The sequence below is a fragment of the Doryrhamphus excisus genome, linkage group LG17 (genome assembly GCF_037039965.1).
Source record: "Doryrhamphus excisus strain RoL-2023G ecotype Guam linkage group LG17, RoL_Dexc_Guam_v1.1, whole genome shotgun sequence".
Classification (NCBI taxonomy): Eukaryota; Metazoa; Chordata; class Actinopteri; order Syngnathiformes; family Syngnathidae; genus Doryrhamphus; species Doryrhamphus excisus.
Genome location: NC_136373.1, coordinates 15,361,055 through 15,385,377, shown reverse-complemented (window position 1 = coordinate 15,385,377; position 24,323 = coordinate 15,361,055). Strand labels below are relative to the sequence as shown.

The 24,323-nt window shown below is 40.2% G+C and overlaps 2 protein-coding genes and 1 non-coding gene across 5 annotated transcripts in view; 1 reads left to right on the top strand and 2 right to left on the bottom strand.

The window, feature by feature from the left end:
- Window positions 1-1,324: 1,324 nt before the first annotated feature.
- On the bottom strand, window positions 1,325-15,818 carry jazf1b (JAZF zinc finger 1b). Its single transcript, XM_058085602.2, has 5 exons — window positions 15,572-15,818; window positions 6,612-6,684; window positions 4,904-5,073; window positions 4,652-4,821; window positions 1,325-2,950 (listed from the first exon to the last, which is right to left on the bottom strand). The coding sequence occupies exons 1-5, from the start codon at window positions 15,684-15,686 to the stop codon at window positions 2,774-2,776; spliced, it is 705 nt and encodes a 234-aa protein (XP_057941585.1). The 5' UTR covers window positions 15,687-15,818; the 3' UTR covers window positions 1,325-2,773.
- A 4,052-nt stretch (window positions 15,819-19,870) lies between these two features.
- Window positions 19,871-24,323, top strand: part of creb5b (cAMP responsive element binding protein 5b) — a 71,178-nt gene continuing 66,725 nt past the window's right edge. For 2 of the 3 annotated variants that reach the window (XR_013630191.1, XM_058085598.2), the window contains exon 1: window positions 20,852-20,957. The gene's annotated coding sequence lies outside the window, so the exon portion shown is untranslated. Of the gene's footprint in view, window positions 19,921-20,851; window positions 20,958-24,323 lie in introns of those variants that run through there. The other variant, XM_078798118.1, reaches the window with a different exon arrangement.
- On the bottom strand, window positions 23,086-23,158 carry trnak-uuu (transfer RNA lysine (anticodon UUU)). Its single transcript has one exon. It is a non-coding gene; the product is annotated as a tRNA-Lys (tRNA).

The following is a 24,323-nucleotide window of genomic DNA, read 5'->3' as shown; positions in this document are numbered from 1 at the left end:
TGTGTATCATCTAGAATTCTGACCCTGAAAGACCTGTTAGTCTGCCCATTAGAAGTCCACCTGCACTCCATGTATCATCCTGAATCAGATGCACCTGTTTGAGGTCGTTAGCTGCATAAAGACACCTGTCCACCCCATACAATCAGTAAGACTTTAACTTGTAACATGGCGAAGACCAAAGAGCTGTCCAAAGACACCAGAGACAAAATTGTACACCTCCACAAGGCTGGAAAGGGCTACGGAGCAATTACCAAGCAGCTTGGTGAAAAAAGGTCCACTGTTGGAGCTATCATTAGAAAATGGAAGAAGCTAAACATGACGGTCAATCTCAATCGGAGTGGAGCCCCATGCAAGATATCACCTCGTGGGGTCTCAATGATTCTAAGAAAGGTGAGGAATCAGCCCAGAACTACACGACAGGACTTGGTCAATGACCTGAAAAGAGCTGGGACCACCGTTTCCAAGGTTACTGTAGGTAATACACTAAGACGTCATGATGTGAAATCATGCATGGCACGAAAGGTTCCCCTGCTTAAACCAGCACATGTCAAGGCCCGTCTTAAGTTTGCATATGACCATTTGGATGATACAGAGGAGTCATGGGAGAAAGTTTTATGGTCAGATGAGACCAAAATAGAACTTTTTGGTCATAATTCCAATAAGCGTGTTTGGAGGAAGAAGAATGAAGAGTACAATCCGAAGAACACCATCCCTACTGTGAAGCATGGGGGAGGTAGCATCATGCTTTGGGGGTGTTTTTCTGCACATGGGACAGGACGAGTGCACTGCATTAAAGAGAGGATGACTGGGGCCGTGTATTGTGAGATTTTGGGGAACAACCTCCTTCCCTCTGTCAGAGCATTGAAGATGGGTCGTGGCTGGGTCTTCCAACACGACAACGACCCGAAGCACACAGCCAGGAAAACCAAGGAGTGGCTCCGTAAGAAGCATATCAAGGTTCTAGCATGGCCCAGCCAGTCTCCAGACCTGAACCCAATCGAAAATCTTTGGAGGGAGCTCAAACTCCGTGTTTCTCAGCGACAGCCCAGAAACCTGACTGATCTAGAGAAGATCTGTGTGGAGGAGTGGGCCAAGATCCCTCCTGCAGTGTGTGCAAACCTGGTGAAAAACTACAGGAAACGTTTGACCTCTGTAATAGCAAACAAAGGCTACTGTACCAAATATTAACATTCATTTTCTCAGGTGTTCAAATACTTATTAGCAGCTGGATCACACAAATAAATTGTTAAAAAATCATGCATTGTGATTTCTGGATTTTTCTTTTTAGTTTATCTCTCTCACAGTGGACATGCACCTACGATGAAAATTTCAGACCCCTCCATGATTTCTAAGTGGGAGAAATAGCAAAATAGCAGGGTGTTCAAATACTTATTTTCTTCACTGTATGTGCCCTGTGATTGGCTGGCCACCAGTCCAGGGTGTACCCCACCTCTCGCTAGAAGACAGCTGGGATAGGCTCCAGCACCCCCCGCCACCCATCCATCCATCCATTTTCCTCCGCTTATCCGGGTCCGGGTTGCGGGGGCAGCAGTCTCAGTAGGGAAGCCCAGACTTCCCGGTCCCAGCTCCACCGGGAGGACACCAAGGTGTTCCCAGGCCAGCTGTGAGACATAGTCCCTTCAGCGTGTCCTAGGTCTGCCCTGTGGCCTTTTTTTCCCGGCTGGGCATGCCCGGAACACCTCACCAGGGAGGACGAGATACCCGAGCCACCTCAACTGACTCTTTTCGATGTGAAGGAGAAGCGGTTCTACTCTGATCCCCTTCCGGATGACTTGGCTCCTCACTCATCTTTTAGGGTGAGTCCAGCTACGATTCTTTCGGTATGACCCAAAGCTCATGAACATAAGTGAGGAAACCCACCTTCACCCTTGTGAGAAAAAGCGGTAGAAAATGAATGATAAACTTGTACAAAGTCCTTTTTAGCAAGATGTAAGGCTCCCAGATCCGTATATTGGACACCCTTGCTCTTAACACCCATTTACCTCCGCTGTCATGATCTGGAATGATTTGATAATTCAAGGCAAGGACAAACATCACAAGACTACACCACCTAACAGTAGATCTTGTATACTTTCTATTTACATAATACGTATACACCAGGAACGTTAGTTTGGCAAAAATGCTCATTTGTTGGCAACTTGTTAAGACAGAAAAAAAAGTGCTTAAAAATCCCACATTATAAAGTAATCAGGAGAAAACTACTTCAGTATTAGGAATGAATGTAAAAAAAAAAAAGAGGGTTTGAACACTGTTAGAACGCGTTGCTGAAATGCTTGCAAACGTCACCTGAGTTGGGTGATGTAAAAATAAAAATATGGCCACCCGTTATTAGGCATGTGTATTAATATGTTCGTTATTGTGGTTGGCAGCGTTGTGCAGCATAAGTTATATCGTTATCGTGCGGGTGTAGCTAATGTTGCCTTCAAATGGGGTCCGATTTTGGCACATCCACTTTGTTTGAATAATGCAAAACATCGTGACATGATTTCTTTTCGCCAACAAGCACCATAGGTCCAAAAAAATTATTTAAACAAAAAAAAAAAAAAACTCTACATTTTCATAGCTTAAATGTGCAAACCGCAAAACTGTGACTACTTTAAGAACATCAAAAAAAATAGTATGCGTTTTAAAGCATGCAAATAATGATGGACTCTTAGTGTCACAGTTGGAGCAAAGTGAAGAGAAGAAGAAACAGCGTTTGCTGCTGGTGATGGTGGACGTTTAGGAAGAAGGGCGCGCTCCCTCGTTCCCCCTACTGCTGCATCTTACGGATGATGTCAGTGGAGATGGGCGGGTGGAAGTTAATGGTGTGATGGCGGAGACCCTGAGATGTCTTGTAGCTCTTCCCGCAGCGGCACTTGAAGGGTTTGCGGACCCTAATCTGGGTCCGGTGGCCGTTCTTGGCGTGATATTTAATCCCGTTGACATTCTGGGAAGAAGCACGGTGGATGACATGTGCTTAGGATACAAAGTGGTCTGGTGCAGGGGCGTCAAAAGGCAGACTTTCTTCATCTACAGCCAATTGAGAACATTTGGGCATCTTGCAATTTTTCAACAGGTCTTCAAATTTTGATCAGGACTGTACATCACTTTTTATTTTAAAAAATTATATTAAATTTATTACCAATTAAAAAAAATTACCAATTAGCAAGTTGGCAATACCAACTTGGCTGTAATTTTAATATAATAATTAATTTAAAAAATATATAAATTTAAATTATTTTTGTCCTAATATTACCACTTTACTCTTGCAACACTATTAATTTATTATTGTAAAATTAATTTTTCCTCATAATGTTACTTTATTTTAGATAAATTGTGACATTTTTCTCCTGATATTACTACTGATTATTTTTTATAATATTATGACAATCTTACTAAATATTCTTAGAATATCACAACTTTTTTTGTACAATGTACTATTACTACTTTAATTACTACTTTAATCTCAAAATATGTCATTATTCTTGTATTTTTTGTCCCAAAAAAAGATGACATTTTTGTCGTAATATTACTATTTTAGTCTTGCAACACTATTAATTTATTTAGAAGACTTTTTTTCCTAATAATATTACTTTAGTTTAAATAAATTATGACATTTCCCCCCTGATATTACTACTAATTATTTTTTTTAAATAATATTATGACTTTAGTCTTGCAAAATGAGGGCTTCTTTTTCTGGTAAAGATATAAATTTGTTGTAATATTACCAATTTATTCTTAGAATATCACAACTTTCTTTTTGTACAATGAGGCCTTTTCCCACTCTTGTACTATTACTACTTTAATCTCAAAATATCATATCTTTATTCTTCTATAATGATGATTTTTTTTGCTATTATTTTACTTTATTTTGTAAAAAAAAAGATTAAATTTTTGTCTTAATATTACCACTTTATTCTTGCAAAATGAAGATTTTTTCCCTAATAATATTACTTTATTTTAGATAAATTGTGACATATTTCTCCTGATATTACTACTAATTATTTTTTTAATATTATGGCTTTAGTCTTGCTAAATATTCTTAGAATATCACAACTTTCTTTTTGTACAATGAGGCCTTTTCCCACTCTTGTACTATTACGACTTTAATCTCAAAATATCATATCTTTATTCTTCTATAATGATGATTTTTTTGGCTATTATTTTACTTTATTTTGTCCAAAAAAGATTAAATTTTTGTTGCAATATTACCACTTTATTCTTGCAATATTTTGAATGTATTCTTGTAAAATGAGGACTAAATTATGGAATTTTTCTACTAATATTACGACCTAAAAAAACATTAGGACTGTAGTCTTGTAAAATAAGGCTTTTTTGGATTTGTAAAATCATTATTCTATTATATATTTCAATGTATTTGTTTGTAATATTACCAATTTATTATTGCAATATCATAATTTTATTTTTGTACAATGAAGCCATACAACTTTATTCTCGTTATGACTTTATTTTTCATCAAAATGTCTTGTATTATTATGAGTTTATTTTTGTAATAATCACTTTATAGCTTTGAGGATTTTATTTTTTTTATATATATTTTTTCTTATCATAATTTTTTCTTGTTGAATATACTCCATTATGCTAATTAGGACTTAATGCTAATAAAATGAACACCAACAGCCCAAACCTTGTATCTCTTTTTACAGCCAGGGACGGGGCAGGCGAAGGGTTTCTCGTCCCCTCCGTTCATGCACATGGAGCTGAGGATGGATTCCGAGCTGATGGCGCTCTCTGTGGTCCACGACTCGTCGCTGTCGGACTCCTCGAAGTCTACATCCTCTTCGTCGCACTCGCTACCTGTGTGGGGAATGAAAAAGGTGAGAGTGTATTAGAAAAGCCTTCGTGTGAATGAATGCCAGTGTGGAGAAGGACGCTTCACCTGTGGGTGTACTGCTGCGGAAGGATGAGGAAGGCGTGATGGGAGGTGTGACGGGGGGAGTGAGGTTTCCGCTGGTGCGACACAGACTGCCCGTCAGAGATAGAGACAACTTGGGCAGCATCTTCTTCTTCAGAGCCTCATGCTCTCGCCTGGCAGCTTCAGTCATGAACCTGCAGGCAAAGACGCGGGACCAAAAATCCCATGTTCACATGATATTGACAAAAGACTATTTTGACACATCATCTAGTGTTTCTCATACATTCATTCAAACAAAAAAGTGAAATTGCAACAATTACAGCTACATAATTGGACATTTGACATGAAAATGCACACAAACAAAACAATTGGTGTAATTTGCCGCAATAAATGGTAACAATTTCCCTTTAAGGACGCCATTTTTTGACGCGCCATTAACGTGAGCACATCCTGTTTTGACCCTCGGCAGACGCCGTAGTTTAAGGAACCGCAGCTGATGTTAGAAAGCTAGAAACGGCTACAAATATTGAGCAGAAATGAATATAAAGGGTCGTTTTGAAGGTTGAGTTGAGCTTCAGAACCCTGGTAGATGTTTCTCTGGACAAGAGTAAGTTATTTCTGTCACGAAGTACGTCGCTTCTGGGAGTAGAGAGGAGTTACCGGCGCAAATGCAGGTATGCTAGCTAAAATTAGCATAGCCGATGACAGCTATTTGGAGGCTAATGTCAAAGACAATAGCGCTAATTAGCATTAGCTTGTACGCTAGCTAGCTAGTCAACACGTTAGTAAAACATACGTACATTGTAGCGGTCTAATTTTTCATTATTATGGATTGTGCAACTCTATAACCGGAATATTAAAACATTCAAACAACTAATAGAAGACAGAACCGCCATTGTTTTTTTTCCAGAGAGGTTGTGTACCACAGATATGCAGATTAGCACCGAATTCCGTCATCAGCTCTTACCTTTATGCATTTCCCACATAGTATCAGCACTTAAAGTAAATATAGTAAATATAAGGTGAAAGAAACAGGCTTAAATACAATATAGCAGGACATATGGGCAGCGTTAGAGAACGAAGGTGCGTTCAAGCACCGTCAAAAAGTTGGATAAATCGCCGTTATCATTACACATTCAAAATGTGTAAGTGTATATTAGTTGGGATTAAAATAATGGCAAATATTTCCAAGATTTACTTCCCATTACATAAAATTTGACGTATTTGCATATGATTGAATTATTAATTATTATTATTATATGATTAAATTATTAAATATGCGTTAACTATGGACAAAATGCAATTAATTGGGATGAAATGTTTTTAATTGACTAACAGCGCTAATTTTAACATGTGTTTTTAGTGCATTGAGGGTTTTTTGGGGGGGAAAAAAAGCATCTCCAATCCCATAAAAAAGACATCAAGAAGGGGTTTATGGACAGTAGGTTTAAATGCTTGTCATAAAAAAATTGTTAAAGCTAAAGTGGAATCCTCAAATGAAGTGATAACCACACCAACATGTGTTCACGCAGGCTGGGAGGTAGCGGCTGTGAGACTCCTTATCAAAGCTGACTGCCGGCTCTACCAGCTACCGAATCCTGATGCGGCTCCTCTTTACGACTCGCCAGATGACGTCTAAACATGCTGGTAGACACACACTGATGTACACACAACCTTTGTATGGCTTACATTTTATATACTATATATATACATATATATAGCATTTGTTTACCTGTTAATATAACTGAGGGCGACATAGGTGGGCTGCTGCTGCTCCTGCTTCTCCAGAAGGCGGGGGTCTGTGTCTGAGCAAGGAGAAGAAAACAATGTAGTTAATAGTATAGCCCTGGCGAGTCCAAACTTTTTCCACAAATGAGCGGATGCAACGGCCATGTTGATATTGTGTAAACCAACACATGCAGATATGCTAAGAAGTTATAGAGTTGTGGTGTTTATCGCAGTGAAATGATTCCAGACCTGACCACGGTAAGTCAGAGTAAGATTCATATTACTAAACTGACGACTTTTATAAGTTATAGCATAGAAATCCTGTTTATGATATTTTTATTAGTAGAGCCCTGCATACATGAAATAACACCCCTATAGTTAACTTTACACTCCTGTTATTCTTTGTTTACACCACATTGCACAATTGCAATGTGCAACCTACAGCTAACTAAACTAACAAACTAAACTTAAAGAAAGGGGTTTGAAACTGACCACTTCCACACCAAATGGGAGGGTTTTTCACTCTATCATGCCAGAGAGCTACAAACGGCTACAAAATCGAGCAGAAATGTAGAAAGGGTCGTTTTGAAGGTTGAGTTTAGCTTCAGAACCCTGGTAGATGTTTCTCTGGACAAGACCAAGTTATTTGTGTCAGAGTAGAGAGGAGTTATCGGCGCAAATGCAGGTATGCTAGCTAAAATTAGCATATTTTTACCATTAGTAGAGCCCTGCATACAGGAAATAACACCCCTATAGTTACCTTCACACTCCTGTTATTCTTTGTTTACACCACATTGCGCAATTGCAATTTGCAACCTACAGCTAACTAAACTAACAAACTAAACTAAACTTAAAGAAAAGGGTTGAAACTGACCACTTCCTCACCAAATGGGAGGGTTTTTCACTCTATCATGCCATGTAATGGCAATGTGCAACCTACAGCTAACTAAACTAACAAACTGAACTAAACTTAAAGAAAGGGGGTTGAAACTGACCACTTCCACACCAAATGGGAGGGTTTTTCACTCTATCATGCCATGTAATGATAATTATAATGTCATGTCTCATCAATTCTGTTTCTATGTGGTGGTAAGCTAACAGGATGCTAATAAGGAAGCGTATTAACAACACAACAAGATGCACTTCATATTGGACACAAACTGGAAAATCTACATAACTCGAGGCAAAATTATGGCATGAATTTTCTGTTAACCGAAAAACACTGTACGTCCCTTGGCTCAATAACACTGAGTAATTTATTTTCTGTGATTTTGTCTGAGACCAAAACCATGAAATTATCCCAGCAGCGCACTTAAGGCGAGTTTTCCTTTAGTTAGGTATTGTACAACAGTTCTACTATTCAACACAGCCACCGCATTGCTCATTCATGAGTCCAGTACACTAGGAGCCAGACATCCAACGTCGTCCAGCCGTGCTAAAAAAGCGCCAATAGCCAATCTCCACACCCCGAGGTGAAGCAGGCCTGACTTCAAACACTCCTCACAGCGGCGTCCACGTGGGAGAAGAGACGGCCCATAAAAACTCAAGCTTTGCTGTGTGCAGCTCAGCCTCGTCGTCTCCCGTGAAAGACTGCTACCCCCGTGTGGTCGAACGCCGACGCTGGGATCCATCTGCTAGCTCGTTTACTCACCGCAGCTTACAAACGCCTCGCTAAACTGTCAATTTGAGTAGAACGACACTTGTTTTTTTTGCATTTATACCACCTTTTCTGGATAAAACTAAATCAGTGCTGTGAGATGAAACTAGTGCAGGTTGCTTTTGGTTTATATACCGCAGCGTTTCCCATTTTAGATCTGCTGACCCAGTCACATTATATTAGGACTATCATTACAACACCGTCCAATAGATGGCAACGTAACTCGGCATAGTCAGAGACACAACACTGTACTTTCATTTTTAAGCAGTAGCCAACAACTAGCTTACAAACAATAAACATCATGACAATGGACAGATAAGTTAACATACTATGTGGGTAACACTGACGAACCTCTAACAACAAACATGACACAGTTATTGTTTATAAAGGCATGCTGGGAACCCAGGGTACGTTAGATTGTATTTAACGTCTCTTCACGCTTGCACAATTCATTCATTCATTTTCTACCGCTTATCTTCACGATGGTAGCAGGGGGAGCTGGAGCCTATCCCAGCTGTCTTCAAGCGAGAGGCGGGGTACACCCTGGACTGGTGGCCAGCCAATCACAGGGTACATATAGACAAACAACCATTCACACTCACATTCATACCTATGGACAATTTGGAGTCGCTAATTAACCTAGCATGTTTTTGGAATGTGGGAGGAAACCGGAGAAAACCCACACATGCACGGGGAGAACATGCAAACTCCACACAGAGATGGCCGAGGGTGGAATTGAACCCCGGTCTCTTAGCTGTAAGGTCTGCATGCTAACAACACGACCGCCGTGCAGCCACAGAGCACAAAGTTTTAAGAAATTAAACCCAACACCTGTAGGTAAATGGGGTGGGGGATATGCTGGAGCCTATCCCAGTTGACTTTGGGTGAGAGGCGGGGTACACCCTGGAGTGGTCATGTAGCACATGTACTTTTGTAATCATTTCAAAACATTGCATTATCATCTTTGTGAATGCAGCTTTTATAATGACTACGTATTGTGAACCTAATGAAGCATCCCATCATCATGCACTGATTCCCTGATGATAACATACAGTTTTATGACACTGGCAGGTAAAGCTCTGAGAACAGCGTCAAAGCATGCATTTCATTAGCTGCACATGCCGTGAGAAGGACACCTTCCATCCACTGTCATGGAAAAAGACTGCCAAAACGCTAGAGGCGGGTCGAGGGAGTCGTGTTATAGTTGTGTCAAGCCCCCCAGAAGATCACTAATGAGCCTCTGTGAGTGTAACGTCAGCTCGCTCCCAACAGCGGTGGATCAATCTGTTCCCACACACCGTAAATCACACACACCTCGCTTGGGCACAGCGGACACGGAAGGTCTGCGGGGACCAATTCCCTACAGCTTTTGCTATTCTTTTGGGGGCGCCACCGGCAGGACCAGGAAGGCCGTGATGGGAAACTCTTTAATCAAACTCCATCGGTGGTCCACCTTGGTGGCCAAAATTTTGTTAGCGTGTTAGCACATGTGACTGGCATATAAATAACTGATTAATTAATAGAAATGATTTAGTTTGGTGCCCCCATCATTTCCAGACTTGTAATTAGGTTGATTTTCTCCAATAATCTACAGTATTCCAAAAACATGCTAGGTTAATTGGTGACTCCACATTGTCCATATATATGAATGAGAGTGTGAATGGTTGTTTGCCTATATGTGCCCTGTGATTGGCTGGCGACCAGTCCAGGGTGTACCCAGCCTCACGCCCGAAGACAGCTGGGATCGACTCCAGCACCCATCGCAACCCTCGTGAGGAAAAGCGGTAGAAAATGAATGAATGTAGTATCAAGGTTACTTTTTAAAATGGCGGCTCGGGGCTTGCGTGTGAGACACACACACATTAGTGCACCTATGACAGCGTGCAACAGGAACCCAAGTGGCCATCAAATCTACCAATGGCAACAGAGGGGAAGTGACGCCTCTAACAAAGCCCTCCACGACCCTTGCATCCAATACCCTCTCTCTCTCTCTTACTCGCTCACACACACACACACAAACACACACACACACACAGACAAACACACACCTCTCATTTCCAGCAACGTCTGGCTGGCTCTCCCCATCCTACCCTCAAGGCCAGATGCACGGTGGGGTAGGGCGCGAGTGGCGAGCATTACGGTGACATGTTTATGGCGGCTGTGATCAGCAGGGGGGGGACACAAGCAGGAGTGGTGGCATAGGCCATTCATTATGATGTGGAGGAAATGAAACATAGTAGTCCAGCTCCGTCTGGCAACTTACTGAATGTACAGGAGGTAGGTCAGATGATCCGTCAAAGATATTATTTTTCATATAGGCACTTATTTTGACATTTTCATACTACATGCTCCAGGCTCCCTCCACAGTAGTTAAATGTAATTATTTGACAAAAATATTCTTTTAGGTACGGAGAAAGGACACAGAAACTAAAGAAATTAGCCCTTTTAAAGTACATGCAAATATGCTAGAACTATCTTTGAACAGCAATGCAAGCACAGAGGCTGGCACTATACATTTTATAAAAGTGTCCAGGTTGGTCAACCAATCGCTATAGATAGTAGGTGTTAGTAGGTCTCGGAGATCAACTCATTCGCTCATATTTATATATATATTTTTTTATTTTAAACTGTCCGATCTCTGCCATAGATACGTCTATGCAACTCCACCAGAGAAGAGAAGCATGTTTGGTGCAATTTTAAGCTGGGAAAACAGCCACGCGGTGACAGAAGTGCATTTTATAAGAACTCGGTCTGCAACTTTGCCATTTGAATATTTCAAATTTGAATGCATTCACACCCACGGTTTAGTTCCAAATAAAATAGAAATATTTTTATTATTTTCATGTAAAACAACCATTTTTGTATGGGTTATTGAAGGAACAGTTGTTTATATATTTTGACTAAATTTATGTCAAACTGAAAGTTATCCTTGAAATGTATCTTTTTACAAAAAGCCGTTTCTATCCCTTTTGTTGGGACATTTTGCTGAACCTTAACATCGTTCTACTGCTGATTACTAAATAAGAAAAAACATGTATGAACTAGCTTTTTCTTCTGATAAAAGATGAGAGCCTATATACCATATCTATATAGCCCTAGAACACAATATTCTGTGTGCCGTCAAAAATCAGTCAATCATCAAATATGGCTGGGATTGAATGAGTTGATAAAATATCTATCTCTCTTTACGCAAGTATTAAGTACTTTTTACATGCAGTATTAGTTTTTTTCTGTTCTGTTCATAATATTAATTCTAATTCTAAAACTGAATTTCAAGTAGATTAAGGGATGAATTTTACTTCCTTTTTTAGTTTCAACCAATGAACCAATGAAAATAGTCAATGAACTAGCGTGTGTTATCAATATGTGATATGTTAAGGCAGACATTGGACCCCCCCCTCCGGTCTCACAGTCAGTGCACAGGAACAGGAGCAGTGGTGTCGGGGGATGGGGAAATGTAATTAGGCCCACCAGGTGCACAGATCAGGGAACTAGTTAGTGCTTTTCAAATTTATTACTTCCGCATGTTTTTTTTTTTTGGGTGAAGGAGTGCAAAATCTTCTAAATGAGGCTGCAGTGACGACTGGCAACAAGCAGACTGATTGTGACCAAGCTTTGGGCACTGCAGGCCATCAACAGCGCGCACACACACTTTAATAAACACACTGGCAGTGTGCCTCTGGTCAATTTAGGACTGGTTACTTAGCAACAAAGCAAATATTTCACCATCAAGTTTTTCCTGCATCACATGACTGGATCAATGAGGATATACTTTAATGTTAGTACTTGATTAAGCTGAGTGAATATGTTTACAATATTAAATAGACAGATTCTTTTTTTTCCCGCACAGCTTCCGGTCTCACCATACTGGGATACTGTTGTTATTTAACAAATAGACTAAGTAACTTTTATGGAATAAAAAATTGAAAATATAGAAATTCATAAGTATTTATTAATATAGCCACAATGAATCCTGCTATATTACATCATACAAAGGTCAACTGTGTTTAAAAACATATTACTTTATAAAGCCATGTTTCAAAATAAGGTCAGATTAAAAAAAAAAGAGACTTTGATCAATTAGTTGCAGGTCATAATTAATTAATCGCACTATTCTTAAAATGACAGTGAGCGGTATATTGTATGGCTTGACAGTACCCGTTAATTACTACTTTTTTGTTGATTTTCTTGTCATAAAATTACAATTATAATTTATTTTTTACTTTATTCTGCCAATAATAAATTGATAAAATTTTATTAATTTTTCATATTTTTTTGGTCCCCTTATAGTGTGGCTCTGCAACATAATAATGTTGCAAATTTTCACGTCATTATGTCACAACCCCATAAATATTTTGTCATAATTTTTACAGATTTTGTGATAACTTCTGCCATATTGTAGACTTTGTTACAAAATGCGTACATTTCAACATGTTTTGTAATAACTTTTGCAATAAGTAATAAGTTATTATAAAATGCGGTAAAATGTATTTTATTATTCATTCAATAATTAAATTTTTAAATGTAGCATCATTACATAATGACGTGAAAATGTATTAGATTACATTATTATTATGATTATTATATAATGGGGCATTACAGGCTCGAAGGCTACAGGCTACTCATTGGATCCCGATCCTTACTTAAAGTATATTATATAAAGTATCGAAAATTTTGCCCATTTATTGAGAAGAACATCTCTGACGTTAGAGATCGCTGATGTTTGATCTCAGAAAGTGCCTCTAGTTTATCTCGAAGGTGCGTAATGGGGCGGACGTTATGGAAAACTGTAATGTTTCTCCCAAAAAATGGAAGCATAAAATTGTCCAAAAGTACTGACTCACACTGAAGTTAAGCTAGGGTACAATATTCCTGAGAGCAGCAACCTCAGCAGGGTAGCGCCACCTATTGTTCTGTCAGCCTCACCCGACCGTCTTGTTGCCGTGGAACTTGGGAAGGAGAATGTTATTGCTTGTTTTCCAGGCACCTAATTACAAAGGGGAATGTGCTTCATGCAGCAGGCCACCAGATGAGGGAGGAAGAGCGGCCAAATCAGGCACTCTGTCTGTAATTACGCTTCACAGGCACTTGGCACGGTGCGCGAGATCTCGCACTTCTTCCGAGTGGGCACACAGGGCCAGCACACAAAGGAAGGGGACTTTGGGTTTGCAAAGTTTTTCCACTCTTGAGCAAACTAATTGCCTCATTATTCCCCAATAAGTCATTTTGAGGCGTTTTTCTTCCCTCCGCGACTAACACCTCAGACACACGCACACAGCGCCCCGTGAGAGGGGAAAGGATATTAAAGCCGTTCAAGCAACAAACAAGAACAACACAGGCAGCTGGGGCCTTGTCAGCTTCAATAACGACACTGAAATATTAGATGGAGGCAACAGATGTAGGAACTTAGCTGTTAAACTGTGAGCAAGGGAATTTACTCTACGCATTACATGGAACTAAAAGACATTGGAGTGTTTTTTAAGCTTTATTCGATTCAGGCATATAGAAACATAGAACAGTAGGCGCTACATATAGTATTATACTGTAAACCTCATCAAGGCTTGCGTTATTAATTGCTTTTTTTGATATCAGTCTTGTAGAAGCACATGCAACAAGTTTCCCAGGTTTGATGTTTGCAGTGAATATATATTTTGAAATAATATTCGGAAAATTCAGTCCATAAATGTCATCAGATTTGCCCACAAGTTCAATTAAAAACTAGCTAACATTTTTGCAGCACAATGGTCCTGTCATGTAGAATATTTAGCATTTATGACTATATGAGACGTTTAGTGAGGTCAAATTGCATTAATATTAAATACACAAAAGGCGTAATAGTGGAAGTTCCACTGAAAATGTGGCCCCCTGGCAATATTAGCCTTGCGGTACACCAGGAGTGTCTATATGTTTTCTATACAGGGCCGCATACTGAAAAATCAAAAGGTGAAGAGGATGTTTTTTATTTTATAAACACACAAAAAAACTAATGTAGATATGCTAAGAAGTTACACAAAGTGGATTCACAATGACATGTCATCCACCGTATGTCAGTAATAATTTAAAAATATGCGATGATAGTCAACTCTTACAATCTGGGACCTCAAATATTTCTAATATATATATATTATAATATAATATATAATAACTCCGGTTTCCTCCCACATTCCAAAAACATGCTAGGTTAATTGGCGACTCCAAATTGTCCATAGGTATGAATGTGAGTGTGAATGGTTGTTTGTCTATATGTGCCCTGTGATTGGCTGGCCACCAGTCCAGGGTGTACCCCGCCTCTCGCCCGAAGTCAGCTGGGATAGGCTCCAGCACCCCCGCGACCCTCGTGAGAAAAGCGGTAAAATTAATTAATAATATTTAATATAATATTTCAGCAAGGGTGACCAAAAATATTAAATATATGTTTGTAAGGATGCATGCATCATGTCAGACTACTAGTGATAACAGTGTACAACCACTAGCATGGTTGCTGCAGTAGCCCGCTAACTAAGCTAAAGGGGAGACTGACTTCAATTCCATTCAAATTCCATCTGTTCTTATTCTTCTTTTATTATCATTAATTAGTGACAGGTAAATTATGTATTTTACAATTTAAAATAGGTATATTATATATAGCGTACACTGTAAAAGCATCTTATTAGATGATTTTTATTAGTGTGATTACTAATAACTTGTATTAGTAGTAATATAATTGCTAGTTACATTATACATTTTGTTTCACTGCTTAATTTTTCTTGTGCTGCGTGCCAGTAAAAACAAGCAGCAGGCCACACATGGCCCCTGGCCCTCACTTTGGACATCCCTGAAGATAGTACTACACTATACTATGTGGTAAATAAATAAATCATAACTTTGCAAAATACGGCGATATTATCTTGGCATTAACTTGTGCTTTATTGTTTAAAAGTTTTATTTCGAATGGAATCCCAAGAAGTTTAAATCCGCGTGATGTTCTGCGTGTCAACTACAGACACTTCCGGTAGTTCGGCGAGAGGGCCTCGCGCCGCAATAATGTGCACGAGCCAGCGGGGGCAACGTCAACAAGGCATCTTCCTGTTAAGAGTGAAGATGTCGTCGCCTCGTCGCGACATATTTCTGGACGGGGAAACAGTGTTAACGTCGTGGGTGATGGACAGGAAGTACAGTAGCAGCGCACGAACACTTGACACCACACCTAGCAACAAGGGTTGTCAAGGCGCAGGAAGCCACCCGGCTAGCTCGCTAGCATAGCAGCTAGTGCTAGCTGGCAAGCTGGCTAATTAGCTCGGCCGTGGCTCCCCATGTTCGGCTCTTACCGATGTGGTTATCCTCGATGTGCACGATGAGCTCGGCCAGGGAGTCGAAATGAAGTCCGCAGCTGCCGAACCTGCAAGCGTTGGAGAAGAAAGAAGCAGCGGCGATGCCTGTCATGGTCGCTGCTGCATCGGAAATGCGGGCGCACGGCACGGCACGGCACAGCAGCGGGCTGACGGCAGAAGGAGCACCAGCGGTGGGAACAGCTGGAGAGGCAAGCGAGGGGCGGTGTGCGGTCGAAGCAGCGTCAAATTCGCCAGAGACAGGTAACGACACCGGAAGTAAAGTGGCTAGCCTTCACAACAAAAGCGGTGTCCGGAAACAAGTAAAATAATCTCAAGAGTAGTTTTGCATCAATGTGTGGCGACGTGGGGAAATAATTATAAAAGCATACTTAAATCACAAACTTATGTTGAAACACTTATATATTATATACTCGTTTCAGGCATTTTGAATTACGCAAATAATCCTTATTGTTGTAATTTGTTAAGCATGTTTGAAATAAAGTAAACCATTACTATCACCATGTCTAAGCTAATTATAAAAAAGTATTCGATTAGAGTTGAGAACCTAATAAGGATGCAATGTAAAACAACAGCCACAGTGGGGCAGTGTCGTGCAAGTAAAAACCACGCTTCACGACTGAACTGCTTAACGTGACTTCGTTCTAATTTACATTTTGACGCTGAAGTTTTGTTTGTTTTCTGAAAGCCATCAGAGGGCCAGTAGAATGCATTTTAGGCTTGTTGAGCACTTGGGTGAAAGCTGTTTTGTGCACTCAAGGTTGACAGCCTCTGGTTGTAATGTTGGCATCATTTATTTATGGCTGTTACTGCTGAGTAGCGCTGCAACCAATCACTGGTTTTCAATTTGCTCATAAATGCAGCTGAGGTAATAGATGTATTTGTTATTTCCAGTAAACGGGATTTACTTGAATAGGTTATTTGAACTTCAATTAAACACAAAAGCAAGGCAATCCATATTTCATCGTTTTATATGTGATCATTTTCTCTGTTTTGTTATTAAATTGGCTTTCATTTGAGGTGGTGTCACAACGCCCACAATAGCAATAATCTATTACTGATAAATCTCTTACATTGCAATATCTGTTGGAACTGGTGAAAAATAGGGGCTCATAAAAGTCATTAAAAGTGTCAAGGATAACATTTGTAGTGTATAATAGCTTCACTTTCACATTGGCATAACTGTTTATATATAATTGTCACAAAAGTAGTATAGCAATATTTCTATAGCAATATTAGTCAATAGAGTAAGGGTCTTGGGGGTGCTGGAGCCTATCCCAGCTGTCTTCAGGCGAGAGGCGGGGTACACCCTGGACTGGTGGCCATGCAGCCAATCACAGGGCACATATAGACAAACAACCATTCACACTCACATTCATACCTATGGACAATTTGGAGTCGCCAATTAACCTAGCATGTTTTTGGAATGTGGGAGGAAACCGGAATACGCGGAGAAATCCCACGCATGCACAGGGAGGACATGCAAACTCCACACAGACATGCCCGAGGTTGGAATCGAACTTGGGTCTCCTAGCTGTGAGGATTGCGCGCTAACCACTCGACCGCCGTGCAGCCCTGAAAACAACAAAAATCTAAATAAAGTCATATGTCATAATATGACAGTATGTATGACAGTATGAGTATAATTATTATTATATTACTATAATATTTTACCAATAATTAAATATTCATCTATGACAAAGAAGTCAAAATATTGGTAAAAGAAAGTAGTCATTTTTCCACAACAAAGTAGAAAAATAAAGACTGACTTCATGTGCACCCTGGGGAAATCGAATTCAGTAGTGCTTTTCACCTTCTTTATCAATGCGGCTGTCTTTGGCCCCGTGGGGGGTTATTTAGTGAGTCAGCAGCGCATAGGACGCTTTATTTGGGTACTCGGATTTAGCGATTTTGTTACGTGCAATGCTGCTCGAAAACTGAGCCCAAAATTTTAGCAAAAGTTCTTTGATGAAAATACACAAAATTCAACAAAATACAGCTGAATAGGTGCAGATTATGGAAGAACGAGAAAGCTTTCAGTGCTGGTTATTGTGTGTAGCTGCTCTATAGGAGTCTACAACTCAATACTCAACTCAATACTCAATAAAATGCCTAAAAATGCTCAGAAAATCATCTGAAATGCTTCGGATCTTGAACATGGATGGATCTGCGGTAAGCACATTGAATAGGACCGTAAATAAATCCACAGAACCATGAAGACAGGCAGCTCCATGTTACATTTTCCTTCCCTTCAGACAAAACCTGCACTGCTGAAGTCCGAGCACAAATATCGAATCATCTACAACAGCTACTGTTGATGTTTAATGCCTTTATAGATCCCTTAACCTTTTGCACTTCCTGCAACACTCTCAATGCCTTCCAAGGTGAACATGCTCGTAAGTGTTGCGCAAAGGCATAATAATAAAAGGTTTAGTATAATATAGATCAAATCGACTTTAGTGTGGGTCACTGACCCAAACCGCATCGGTGCTTTCCTGCCTTAATAGTCTGCTTCTCTAAGAACATAATGTTTGGACTGGTTGGGTAATATATTGGCAATAAAGAGACAAAAGGATGTCATAAACGTTGATTAAAGCTCTGGTTAAAAGACACAGGCGGAGGAGCTCTTGAGTTATGAGGGCTTTTCAGACTGCGTTATTGTTTTGGTGACAGTGCTCTTAGCCGAGTGGTCGCAGGCAAGTGGTAAACATCTCTCAATGTGTGTGAGGAGTCATTAATCCCAGGAGCCGGGCTGTGGCTTCGCTAGCAGTGTCTGTGGACCCCCAGAAATCACAGCCAGTTGGCACCACAGGGACAAAATAAATGGCTGGTACTCAGTAGCCCTTTAAATCTCTTCTTATGCGCTGCATAAGGCGCACATTAAAACGGTGTGGAGCAACCGCACTTGGTTTCAAGGCGAAGAATCTGTGATTACATGGAAAAAGTCTGTAGACGTTTTTATTCAAATAAATGCGTAATCCAACTGTGTAATATAAAGGTAGTGTTATTATATCATCTTAAGAATTATAGGTTTGGTAATTGAACTGCCATCTCTGCAGCAACCATACCAACTCCGTCCATTTAAGCGTCTTAAAGGGGACCTATTATGTTTTTTTTTTCACTTATTCTGACCTATAAATGTTGTTATAATGTTGTATTATCGAGTTAAACCATGCTAAAGTTTCACATAATGAGGTGTCCACATTTGGAAGTGAGCACTTGGCTCTGAATGCTACATTTCAAAGAGTTTTTTCTAACGCCAGCTCCCTTTGACATCACAGTGGTCGCACTTCCTTATATGGGCATTCCCGATTTCACTGTGTTAGCATGTGGAGTTTGCATGTTCTCCCCGTGCATGCGTGGGTTTTCTCCGGGTACTCCGGTTTCCTCCCACATTCCAAAAACATGCTAGGTTAATTGACCACTCCAAATTGTCCATAGGTATGAATGTGAGTGTGAATGGTTGTTTGTCTGTATGTGCCCTGTGATTGGCTGGCCACCAGTCCAGGGTGTACCCCGCCTCTTGCCCAAAGACAGCTGGGATAGGCTCAAGCACCCCCGCGACCCTCGTGAGGAAAAAGCGGTAGAAAATGAATGTTTTGGAAAGCCAACTTGAAATACAGCTGGAATAGGTGCAGATTCTGGAAGACCTAGAAAGCTTTCTAGGTTTTTTTTTAGGTATTTTTTATTGCGTGGAGCTGCTCTATAGGTGTCCACAACTTAATACAAAGGGCCAAAAAATTAGCTTAACAGGTCCCCTTTAAGGTGCAGTCGAATGTTGCTAAAGCTAATGTACCAAGTAGAGGTACAAATGTAGCTCTGTTTTCACTTTGTTTTCAGTACATAAAATATTGTCAAAGTAATACTCTAGTGCCAGTGTTGGGTTCCAAAACCTAGCCAGACAGTCACAGATCTAAAGTCATTGCCAAACATACTAGCATGTCAGAGATGCCAATGTTTTTGGCCAAAGGCTAATTTGGTTGTATTCCATACAGGCATGGCTAAGGGCATTGGTGTCTTCATCCACACCCTTCAACATACAAGATCTGCTAAGGTGTCACATGACATCATCACTAATATTGGGTTGTACTTCCAAGTATTGCAATATTTGGTTAAAATTTTAATTGGACCCTGTGTGGAGTTTACATGTTCTTGCTGAATGGGTTTTCTTTGGGTACTATTGTTTCCATATTGATGTTTGTTTATATGTGTTGTGTGATTGACAGGTGACCAGCCCAGGGTGTACGCTGTCTCTCGCCCAAAGTCGGCTAGGATAGGTTCGAGTTCACTTGGGTCTTGAAGAATATTGTAACCAGTCCAAGTCCAAGGTAAGCCAATGTATGCTAAGCTATATTTGCAAAAACATTGACACCTTAGCGGCTGCATGGCGGAGGAGTGGTTAGCACGCAGGCCTCACAGCTAGGAGACCCGAGTTCAATTCCAGTTTGCATGTTCTCCCCGTGCATGCGTGGGTTTTCTCCGGGTACTCCGGTTTCCTCCCACATTCCATAAACATGCTAGGTTAATTAGCGACTCCAAATTGTCCATAGGTATGAATATGAGTGTGAATGGTTGTTTGTCTATATGTGCCCTGTGATTGGCTGGCCACCATTCTAGGGTCTTGCCCAAAGACAGCTGGGATAGGCTCCAGCATCCCCTGCGACCCTCGTGAGGATAAGCGGTAGAAAATGAATGAATGAATTGGCACCTTAGCTATGTGATATAGGTAACAAAACAAATTAGTGTAACATGTAATAATATATGTTATAATTAATATTTTTCATTTTATTTTTAGTAAAAATATTCTAAAAAAATAATATAAAAATATATATATTAGTAAAAATTAATATAATTTTTTTGGGTTGAAAATGGCTTTGGACATCCCGATCTTATTGGAGCCAATTACGTGTAAGACTAGGAGGCATTAGGATTAGGCTGTTTTTTTTTTAATATACACCATTAAAGTTAGATTACATTACTTGGCCATATTAATTAACTATACAATCCCAACTAATTAAGAGAACAGAGACTGTGATTCTAACTATTCCACACAGTTTAGTCCAATTCCAGTGCCACTATTTGCATCATGCATAATTGGCTGGTACAGGAGCTCTAGTCGTGGACCACACCCACTCCGTCTCGGGGCCCTCCCTCTCTGGGTGTGTGTGTGTGTGTGTGTACTTTCCAAGCCCCGCCCATGTCACCGCCTCCTAGCGGACCGCAATGATTTAGAACTTCAGGAATCCCACGTGACGTCACCCGGGGAGGTGACGTGATGCTTCTCTAAATAGAACGTATTGTAATCTTTCCTCAGTCCAACGTGGTTTCTTCCGAGAGGCTGCTTCACATTTTCTACACTTGTTTGGTGAGTTGAAAAAGCCTCGGCAGGGGGGAGAGAGTGCATGCAGCCGTGCAGCCGGGCGCCATCCCGGGCTACTTTTTAAAAAAAAATGCAACAGCTTGTTTCCTTTTCGTTGCTTTATTCTAACTGATGCACGTTACTTGGGATTTAAATGTCACTTGCTGCAGACGTCTGACTCCGGTGTCCTGTCTGTTAACTGTTAAGTTTGCAAAAAAAAAAAGATAATTGCACGTATTTTATTGTATCGGATACTTTACTGTTCACGCCGCGGTAGACGTTGTCATGCCCGTCCCGTTTCGGGATAGGCAGAGCCGGTGTAGGTTCCCGGGGGGCCCGTACCTTCTTGTCCGCTACTAAAGGACTCCCAGCATTTCGAAAGAAACACAGCGATGCTTGTTTTTTGCAATAAATACACGCCCTCTTTATCTTTTGATTAGCGTTATGAACATCATGACGTCATTCTGCAGCTCCGTCGATATTTGAGGTTGTTGGTGGTTTACTTTGAGCAAGGTTGTGCTAGGGAGGTTTTAGCAACAACAAAAAAAAAATAATAAAACACATTATTTGATTACTCCCCGGTGTCATTACGTTTATGTGACACTCTATCAATAAGCACTTGTGTCCCGGTGCATGCTGCTGTAATAAATGATTGTATAGATGGATATGTGTGTCCCCTTTTTAATTATTTATAGTAATCAAACGCCTCATATAAAAGCTTTAAGCTTGATGACACCATTATTTATTCAGCACTTAGCAGACTTCTTACATTTGAGAGAGCAGCGTATGGATGACTTTGCTTCTGGGATGCATACTCCTATAAAAAAAAAATCACATTTATGAGAGAAAACTGCTGCTGAGTCATATATTTAATTGTCATTTATTATAGAACATGACTTAGTACTCCATTTATTGTTATGTTTACTTTAAGTGCACAACCTAAACGTGTTCACTTTGTCTTGATTTCCAGACAAGCAGTTGGGGGAGTTTGGTCCTGTGTTATAGGGAAAACCGTGACTGAAAACTGTCATTTAAATGTGTTTTTGATTAATATTACAATATTACTGTTAATTGGCAACTCTAAGTTGACCACTTCAAGGTGTATCCGGTCAGCTGAGACCCCTGCGTCCCAAGTGAGGATAAGCAGTATAGAAGATGCATGGATGGACAATATTACTGTGTCTGAATCAGTACTTTTGGAGTACCTTTGAGCATGAGTTAGCATCCTAAAGTACAGTGGATGCCCACGTATTCACGATTCAGCACTGTGTATTTGTCACTTTTATTGCAAATGTTGATCTGTAGATGGAGGAGAATGTTAACATTAAGTGTGTTTGGAGGATTTTTAATTTTTTTTTTAATTTTTATGGTCATCTCAATTATGGATTCTGGTAGTCGCGAAAAGTGGGATCTAGTATAAAATATTTCCAGTTATTTTTAATACAAAGACAGCAATGCTACAACAAACTATTACAAAATATCTCAATATGCCTGCTCTGTTTTGATGTTTTGTGCAAAAATTATTTATGTAGCATTTCAATAGAAATCAAAAAGCAGTAAGCAGCTCATACATTTTTTTTTTTAGCGCTAGAGGGCACAAAGATGCAACTCCACAGTCAAAGAGCGCAGTTTTGAGCCGAAAAAATGACCAAAAGTTGGTAGAAGTAGAAGATTTGATATGAGCTTGGCATTCATCTTTGCCATTGAAATACATACAAGTACCCAACATACAGTTTGACTCTTGAATACGCTTGTATGCTCTCCATTTTGTTGCATTTTCCTGCTTTCATTTTCAAGTTCAGTTTGTACAGTACAGATAAACAAATATAAATAAGATCAGTTTCTCCATTATTTCAAATTAGACCGCGCGAAAATAATTCTGTCCTTTAGGGGCCATGACAGAAAATAACTGAGAAGCACTGATATTTCCCAAGAACGCAATAGTCTGTGTGCCTTGAAATATATGTCAAAATCATTTAAAAAAATGGTCGGCACCGAGAGGGACGACTTTTGAAAAATGGCTGGGATTGATTTAGTTAATTAAGTACCTTGAACCTCGCCATATTATGCCTTGCGAACAACAATTCATCAACAATCCATCGATTACTAAGTCACTACACGACTAAAAGCATCACGCCTGAACAGGGACTTGAACCCTGGACCCTCAGATTAAAAGTCTGATGCTCTACCGACTGAGCTATCCAGGCTCTTCTTCAGGGTGTTTCCAAGTCTACCCCCGCTAGGTTTTCAAAGTATGGCCTCCTGTCAGATAATATAATACAGACAAGTCATTTTCTTAGTTTTATGCTCCATTCAAACACATTAGGAACAATACGAAATTCTGAACAATTCAACAGTTCTTTAATGACTCTATTTCAGTGACGACCATTATTTTGAAATTCACATCATAACTCAGATTCTGCTAACATGCTAACAACCTTTGAGAACCTCCTCTTCCAACCCTAACGTCGCCGGGTCATGGCTTTAAGTCCCTGCCATGTGTGAGTGACAGGAAAAAAACCTCTGACTCCCTCCGGGAGAAGTTGCATTGGAGCTACCCCCCCTGGTTTGCATGTATAAATCTCTCGAGTATAAGACCACCCGTATATTCACCCTGGGAAAACACATGCTCTTGAATGAATTAAGTATCTTATTTCAGTGTGGTATTTTTAATAATAACATTTCAATTTCCCCCATATGTAAAATACCACAAATTCAACCTACTGTTACATATCGAAAACCGCACTTATTCTTAATGCAGAACTAATTGTTGGCATACTTCTCACGTCAAGTCATCAACTTGATGATTGTCCAGCTGCAGGTTGAAACGTGACCCTGAGTCCGTCCGCTTATTTCTTGATGGTTGTTACATGTGTCTAATGTAAAACCATCCTCTCCTAATTACGGCCTAAATGTAGGGCGAGGTCAAATGTCATCAGCCCATAGTTGAGTCAATAGTTTTAAACATTCAGTTGTCGGCGGTATAGAAGACCAGAAGGCACCAAAAACTCAGGTGTAGACTTAGTCATTGTCTTTGTCTGAGTCCGAGAACTGAGGTTTCCGGGCAGACATTGTCGAAGAAGACCACGTTTCCCGCCTCGGGGATTTCTGTGATCCTACCTTGAACCTGTGCTGTCAAAGGCCCCCGACTGTTGGGGAACTGGGGGTTTGAATTGCTGTGCATGTTTTTGCTTGCTTTAACCCCGTACGCCTTTTTTTTTTGCACCCCAGCCACTCATTCCCTTGATGTGCTGTTGAAATTCAAATATGCGCTCAACCCGGAGAATTCATTCCTTTTACTTTTTCTTGAAATTGAACTCGGGACCCTTAATCCTTCCCCCTTTTGTGCAGACATCAGGTTATAGTTAATGC

Excerpts from the sequence above, each read along its gene's own strand:
- jazf1b (XM_058085602.2), bottom strand. The coding sequence starts at position 15,686 with ATGACAGGCATCGCCGCTGCTTCTTTCTTCTCCAACGCTTGCAGGTTC. Across the intron at positions 6,685-15,571 it reads CATCGAGGATAACCACATCG|ACACAGACCCCCGCCTTCTG; the intron begins GTAAGAGCCGAA and ends CTCCTTGCTCAG. Across the intron at positions 2,951-4,651 it reads GCTGTAAAAAGAGATACAAG|AATGTCAACGGGATTAAATA; the intron begins GTTTGGGCTGTT and ends GCTTCTTCCCAG.